This window comes from Myotis brandtii, unplaced genomic scaffold (genome assembly GCF_000412655.1).
Source record: "Myotis brandtii unplaced genomic scaffold, ASM41265v1 scaffold1612, whole genome shotgun sequence".
Lineage (NCBI taxonomy): Eukaryota > Metazoa > Chordata > Mammalia > Chiroptera > Vespertilionidae > Myotis > Myotis brandtii.
In genome coordinates this window covers 1,776,678-1,783,688 of record NW_005355890.1, presented here as the reverse complement: position 1 = coordinate 1,783,688, position 7,011 = coordinate 1,776,678, and the positions used below count along the sequence as shown (strand labels likewise).

The 7,011-nt window shown below is 58.5% G+C and overlaps 1 protein-coding gene across 4 annotated transcripts in view; it reads left to right on the top strand.

The window, feature by feature from the left end:
• Positions 1-2,692: 2,692 nt before the first annotated feature.
• Positions 2,693-7,011, top strand: part of ARID5A (AT rich interactive domain 5A (MRF1-like)) — a 7,558-nt gene continuing 3,239 nt past the window's right edge. For 2 of the 4 annotated variants that reach the window (XM_005862235.2, XM_014536429.1), the window contains exons 1-5: positions 2,695-3,087; positions 4,097-4,212; positions 5,939-6,077; positions 6,412-6,464; positions 6,841-6,938. In XM_005862235.2, the coding sequence (XP_005862297.1) occupies positions 2,958-3,087; positions 4,097-4,212; positions 5,939-6,077; positions 6,412-6,464; positions 6,841-6,938 (536 nt within the window). In that variant the 5' untranslated portion in view covers positions 2,695-2,957. Of the gene's footprint in view, positions 3,088-4,096; positions 4,213-5,938; positions 6,078-6,411; positions 6,465-6,840; positions 6,939-7,011 lie in introns of all 4 variants that reach the window. The other 2 variants (XM_014536431.1, XM_014536430.1) reach the window with 2 other exon arrangements.

Below are 7,011 nucleotides of genomic sequence, written 5' to 3'. Positions count from 1 at the left end.
GGGTGCTGCATGCCACCTGGGCTGCTAATAAGCTGTCACTGAGACTGCCTGAGTCTTAGGTGTTGTGTCGGTAAAAAGGGAAACTGCCCACTGGTGGCTGGGAATATTCGTGAGGTCATGTGCCAGAACGCCTAGTGCCAGGCCGGCCAGGGCACTGAGAGCTGCTGGAGTGCAGACCATGGAAAGGAAGGAGGGAATGGCTGCAGGGAGCACCGTCCGTTGGAGTCAGAGGCTGAAACCAACTTCTGCACGGCCGTGGGTTTAGGTTCTGGGATGAAATGAGATTCCTAACACAGGAAGGGTCTTGAGCAGTCCCCTGCCCAGGGAGGCCAGGTTCATCTGGCCCAGCCTTCCTCTGTCCTCTTCTCAACCGGGAAGCGAGGGGATGTCAGGGGCCGTGGAGCCAAGTCCTACTCTCGATTATCACAGCTTTCCTCACACTAGCATCTCACTTCAGGAAATGTGAGGAATACGCTTAAAAGGCAGGACACCAGGCCTTTTACAAGGACCATCTGAGGCCCGCAAAGGGCGACCTGCCTCTCTGGTCCTGAAAAGGAAGATGCAACACCCAAAGGTGTTACTTCTTCTCAAAGTTATTTCTACATTTAAATGCACTTCAATCAAAACCCAGTGGATATTTTATTTTTTTTAAGGGAATGTGACAAAATTATCCTAAAGTTCAGGTGGAACTTTTTTTAAACAGAAGACGATGTCTGTGAAGCACTGGTCATGCTCTGGGTAGTAAGTTGTTTCACCAAGCCATAAAAATGACAACAGTGTGCACGGGTCCCAGCATTCCAGTCAACGGGACAAAACCGAAAGCCCAAACCCGTCCCAGATGCCCTCCGGGGAAGCCTTTAGATGGTGGGAAAATTAGCATTTCAGATTACTGGGGGAAGGGGGTCACTCAGTCACTACTGGGACCACCTAACCAGTGGGGAGAGGACTATGGTTAAGGTCCCGATTTCATACCTTATAGATTCCAGATGTGTGCAAAGTAAACAGTGAAGCCACCATCACCATTATTGTCATTATTGCTTCCTGGTGGAAAAAGCAACACCATTCCTATGGGGAGCAGGGCTGTGTCCTTGAATCTGCCTCCTTTGTTACAAGAGGGCATCGAGCTTTGTGCTCAGAGGGGTCTGTGCCTGTAGCTCAGAGCAAGACAGCCATGCGTGGCTCCCTGGCTGCAGCGTCCCTCAGGGCAGGTGGGCTCTGTCTCTGCGGGCGGGATGTGGCTGGAGACCCATGGCCCTGCATTGGGAAGTGTGAGAACCGGAGGCTGGGCAGGTAGGGGGGCTCGCCCATCACCATGGCAGGGGAGTTTAAATTTATTTTTTCAGCAGAACCCTTTTTGCAAATGCAGATTTCCTGGAGTCCCGTCTACAAATGACTGGGAAGGAAGTGATTAGGGCAGAAATGAGATGGGATGAAATGAGATTCCTAACACAGGAAGGGTCTTGAGCAGGGCCGAGGCACCCTGGTCTCTCCCTCCACCATCCAAGGCTATGGCAGCTGCAGCCAGGCCCAGCCAGGAAGGGAGACATACTGGCCCTGGTTGGGGGAGAATGGAGGCCGAGTTCATGTGGGGACTCAGCTGGACACAGAGGTAAAGAGAGTCCCTTTGTGGCTCGATGCAGGCGCTCTAATCCCTTTGCTGCCTGGGATTGAGCAGCTCAGGTTGGTGACCTCCTTTCCAGGTAACCGGAGCGCCCGCCTCCAGGTGTCTTTCTGAGTGTGGCCCAGGCAGAGCACCAACGCCGAACCCCCGAAGAGGGGACTAGAGATCCTCTGGCCAGGGGGCTCAACCTGGCTGCCCCCGGGTCCCCTGGGGAGCTTTAACTTCTGATGCCCCCCGGCAGGACCCTAAATCAAACAGGTGGGGGTGTGCAGACAGGCATGGGTGTCTTTAGAATGCGCCCCAGGTGATTCTAAGGGGCCTGTTCCCACCCCGTTTCTCTGAGCCCAGGGCAGTGACTTGCAGGGTCACATAGCCAATCTGCAGGAGGCTCCAGTGAGAAGCGCAGGTCCCAGGGGCAGATGGGGAGAGGCCTGCGGTGCTGAGGATCTGAGCCCGCAGGACAGAAGGGAGAGGACGCAAAGCAGAGTGGAGGGGCGGGAGGGGAAAGGAGAGAAGCTGCTGGCAGCAGGTGCTCCCGTGAGCAGGAGACTTTGGGAATTCACGGACAGCAGGCAGAGGACTTGAATCAGGAGGGAAGACAGGCACAGAGTCAGTCGCCCAAGGAAAAGTATCAGTCGGGGGGGTGGGGGGGTCATTGTTGTTTTTTAATCCTTACCCGAGGATGTTTAGAGAGAGGAAAGGAGAGAAACATCAATGTGAGTGAGAAACATCAATTGGTTGCCTCCCATAAGAACCCTGACGAAGGATCAAACCTGCAACCTGGGAATGTGCCCTGACGGGGAACCGAGCCCACAACCTTTTTATTTTAAAATATATTTTAAAATCATTGTATTTTTATTGACTTTAAAGAGAGAGGAAGGGCGGGGGATAAAGAGATAGAAACATCGATGAGAGAGAAACACAGATTGGCTGCCTCCTGCACGACCAGTAGTGGGGATGGAGCCACAACCCTGGCATGTGTCCTGACCAGGAATCAAACCCATGACCTTGTTTCATGGGTTGATACTCAACCACTGAGCACCCGGCCAGGGCTGGGGGTGGAGGGGGGGGGGGTCATTGTTAGCAACTGGTTGTTTCTGGAGACCAGCCCTGCCTCTGGTGGTCAGAAGCCAGCCCGGGCAGTGGCTGTGTCTCTTCCTGACGAGCATTAGGACTGGTGTCTTTCCCAGGCTAGTTAGGCTCCTCCTCAAGGCCTTGCAAACGGTGGTGTAACCACAGCAGCCACAGTGGTGGCCAGGTCAGTGGTGGATGGGGTCAGGCAGACCTTGTCTGAATTCTGGTTTCCCTCCCCTGCTCCAGCTCTCCCCTCTTTAAAATGCGATTCCTTCTGGGACTGAATGAGAGAGCCAGGGTCACGGAGCCGAGGACCCACAGTGTGAACGACAGCAGGCACAGTGGCCCTTCGGTGAACAGCTGCTGGAGGGGACAGCATCCAGTGGCCAGAGGTGCTAATAGCATGTGCTTCTGGGGGTCCCGGCCACGTGGGCCATGTTGGTGTGGGCTGTTGTGAAGGAGATGTTTTCTGTCTGGGAAGGAGGGGAGGCCCAAGTATCAGAAGGAACCTGTGTTAGCCTCACAGGTTCCCCGCAGTCCCTGGAGCGAGCCAGGACTGTGGAGCAGTTCGTATTAGATGAACGAAGGGAAAAAAGGAAGGAAGGGCGGTCAAAGACGTGGCTTCCTGGTCTCGGGTCTGCTGCCAGCCTGCCACGTGGCTTGGGCAGTTTCCGTGGCGGTGCTTTGGCCGTGGCAGGGTGTTGAGGTTTTGCACCCATCAGCTCATGGCTGTGCTGAGCGAAGGGCCCGTGGCCCCCCTGCACTCACCCTCACTGGCCGACAGGCGCAGGCAATCAGGACGGTGGCGAGGAGTGAGGAGGCCAGACAGAAGCAGGAGACGGTGCTTGGCTGGGAAGGGCCGTGCAGAGGAAGTGATTGTCAGGGGGAACGGAAGGGTCACCAGGACCCTTGCAGGTGAGGGGAAGGGGGGCCTGCAGATGCTCAGGGAAAGGCCCCGTGCGTCACAAGCGGGAACTTACTCCTTCCTGAGTGATTCCTGGAGGACCTACGGGCCCAGCACCCCTGTGCTGCTTTGGGGGCCCACACACGTGGCAGCTCAGCGGCGCTCCCAGGTGAGCTGAGCTGCTGGGAGAACCTCCGGCCTGAATGTGGGGCAGATCTTGGAGACAGGTTTCCCCAGCGCCGTGGCCCCAGCCTCCTCTGACTGGATCCCCAGCTGGTTGGGGTTTCTTTCAGAGATGTGGGGAGATGTGGGACAAGGAAGGACAAGTGGCAGGTGTCTGATGGGGGGTGGACCCTGGAGAGCAGAGGGTCAGCCGAGGAGGAAGAGGACCCTCCCCTCCTGGACCCTCCAGATCCGGTGCCTCCCCAGGGAGCCTGTCCTCCCTGCCTGCATCTCACGTGTCCCCTGCTTTCTTCCTCTTCTTCCTCTCCTCACAGCACCTCCTGCCGAAGGGAAAAGGAGACAGTCAGAGGGGGACGACACCCCAGACCCACTGGTGTCCCCTCAACCCGATGGTGAGCAGAGCAGGAGCCAGAGCCCAATCCAGCTGGAGGTGAGTTAGGTGGTTCCCTGGGGTCCTTTCCAGGTGAACTTGGGGACCCCCAAGTTCTCGGGAGGGAGATGTGTTCCCTCCCCCATTGCTGCAGAGCCAGGAGAGGGCCGGGCCCTGCTCTGGGAGGCGTGGGAGCCAGGCAGGCAGGAGGGCTCGCCCTCGCCAGGGCGGGTGCCAGACTTCTCTTTCATAGCGGAACCCTGTATCAACGAGGCTTGCCTGGAGCTCTGATCAGACGACACAGATAAAAGCACTGTCCTATGATGCAAAACTGCATTTCACCCATCCATCCGCCCACACGTATAACGTGGTGAGGTCAGGGGCTGAGGAGCTGTGGGGACACTGCGAGTGGCCGGCTCGGCACCCGCTCATCTCGGCCGTTTGCTTTGGTGCCAGGCTGGAGTGAAATCCTAATCCATGTAGGAAAGTGGTTGCCAGTGGTCACAGTTTAATGGCCTGCGTGGAGTTCAGAGAAGCACAAATGCATGTGACCAGCTTCTTTCTGGGGCAGCACCACCCAGAGCCTTGGTCTCCAGGATGTTAGTTTCATAGGTAACGCGTGAGCTTGCGTGTTTATTATCAAGAACACGGAAACGGCACTTGGTGGACATCTGGGGAACGCATGGCTCTCTGTGCTGTTCCAGGTCCTTCTGGTATTTGGGCCTCCCACCCACGACCTGGGAGCTTCTGTTCCCTGAGCCCTCAGCCCCAGCCCAGCCGTACCCCCTGCCCTGAGCCACTAGCCCGATGAACAGCACCAGGAGGAACTGCACCTCTGAGAGCAGAAGCCAAAAGTCCTGTGCATTCGACTGTGCCAGGAACCGGGACGCGGCCCTCCTCCCTGAGGTCCGCACAGCCTGGCGGGTCAGGGAGGAAGGCGCCACGGCCAAGGCTGGCTGGGCACAGGCCGGCTAAGCAGCCCCCAGTGCCAGAAAGCACAAGCACCTTTGTGCCTTTACTTTTTTTTTTTTTTTTAATCCTCACCCAATATGTTTATTGATTTTAGAGAAAGGAAGGGGCGGGGGGCGGGGGAGAGAAACATCAAGCTGTTGCCTCCTGTGTGCACATCCTTTTGGTGTACGGGGAAGCTCCAACCAACTGAGCCACCGGCCAAGGCTGCTCCTTCAGCTTTGACCCCTGGGGCCATCTGGGGGCCTAGGGACACAAGCCTGTCTCCAGGAACTCAGTCTGGTAGAGGAACTGAGACGGAGATGTCACCCGTCTAGAGCCAGATAAAGAGGTGATCGGGCCTGGCCGGCGTGGCTCAGTGGTTAAGCATCGACCTATGAACCAGGAGGTCACGGTTAGATTCCAAGTCAGGGCACATGCGGGTTGTGGGCTTGATCCCCAGTGTGGGGCGTGCAGGAGGCAGCCGATCAATGATTCTCTCTCATCATTGATGTTTCTATCTCTCTCTCCTCCCTTCCTCTTTGAAACCAATAAAAATATACTTTTTAAAAAAAAGACAGAGGTGACCTGTGCCTGGAGAGAGGCCTGGAGAAGGTACGAGGCTACGGCCACCTCTGGAGCCAGCCTCTGTGGACCTGGCCTGGGGCTGGGGACAGCAGCATCTTTCTGGCACCAGAACAGTCATCCAGCCCGAGCAGTAGGCTGGCTGCTAGGGGCCTGCTCCCTCCTGTGGGAGCCTGGGGTTGGGGCCCAGTGGTCAGCCTGTTTCCAGCCACCCACTGGGGGCTGATCCCTCTGCCTCCTGCTCTTTCCCTAGGACTCCCCCGAGGCAGGCGGGGAGCGGGAGGAGGCGCAGGAGCGGGAGGAGGAGCAGGCCTTCCTGGTCAGCCTCTACAAGTTCATGAAGGAGCGACACACGCCCATCGAGAGGGTGCCCCATCTTGGCTTCAAGCAGAGTGCGTCCCTGGGGTGCAGGCAGGGAGGGGGGGCCCGGTAGGGGACCCCAGCTAGGCAGGGCATTGGGGCAGGCACCTCCACCCTGGTGACCCTGACACTACCAGCCCACAGGGTTACATATAGGGGTACCCCCTTCCCGGTGCTGGGCTGGCAACGGGCGGGGCTGCATCTCCACCCTCACCGGCCACTGGGCAGCAGTGCCCAGGGCCCGCCCAGCCTGCTGTCCATTGCAGTGGCCCTGGTTCTGTGCCTGCCTGACAGGCCACGGGAATGGGCTGCGGGCCGCCCTCCTATGGCAGAGACTGACGGCGCCCTCCCCTCTCTTTTCCCCAGTTAACCTGTGGAAGATCTACAAGGCCGTGGAGAAGCTGGGGGCCTACGAGATGGTAAGGAAGGCACCCCTGAGCCCTCAGCAGGCTGGTCTCCCGCCGCACCCAGGGGTGCCGGGAAAGGAGAGCCCCGTGGAGCTGCCCTGGCCTCCAGACAGGAGGATGGGGGCCCCGGTCCTGCCCCTCCCAGCGCCCCCGCATGCAGAGGGGAGGGAGAGGGCTCGCCTGGCCCGCTGGTACTTTGCTTCTCAAAGCAAGTTTCCTCTTTCCCCATCTGTTCTGCCTTCCCCAAGCTCGGAAAGCTGCTTGGGCCAGCAGTCCGGTGGCAAGGGTGGGGGAGGGGGTGCTGGCCTGCTGCCAGATGAACCCCTCCAATAACCTCAACCTGGCCGCACTGCTAGCGGGCACCCTGCCTTACCTGGTGCCCTTGCAGGTGACCGGCCGCCGCCTCTGGAAGAACGTGTATGACGAGCTGGGGGGCAGCCCAGGCAGCACCAGCGCGGCCACGTGCACTCGGCGCCACTACGAGAGGTGCGGCCGGGGGCAGTTCCAGGGCAGGGGCCCTGCCCTCCCGGGGGTGTGGTGCAGGAGTGGGTGGCTGAGA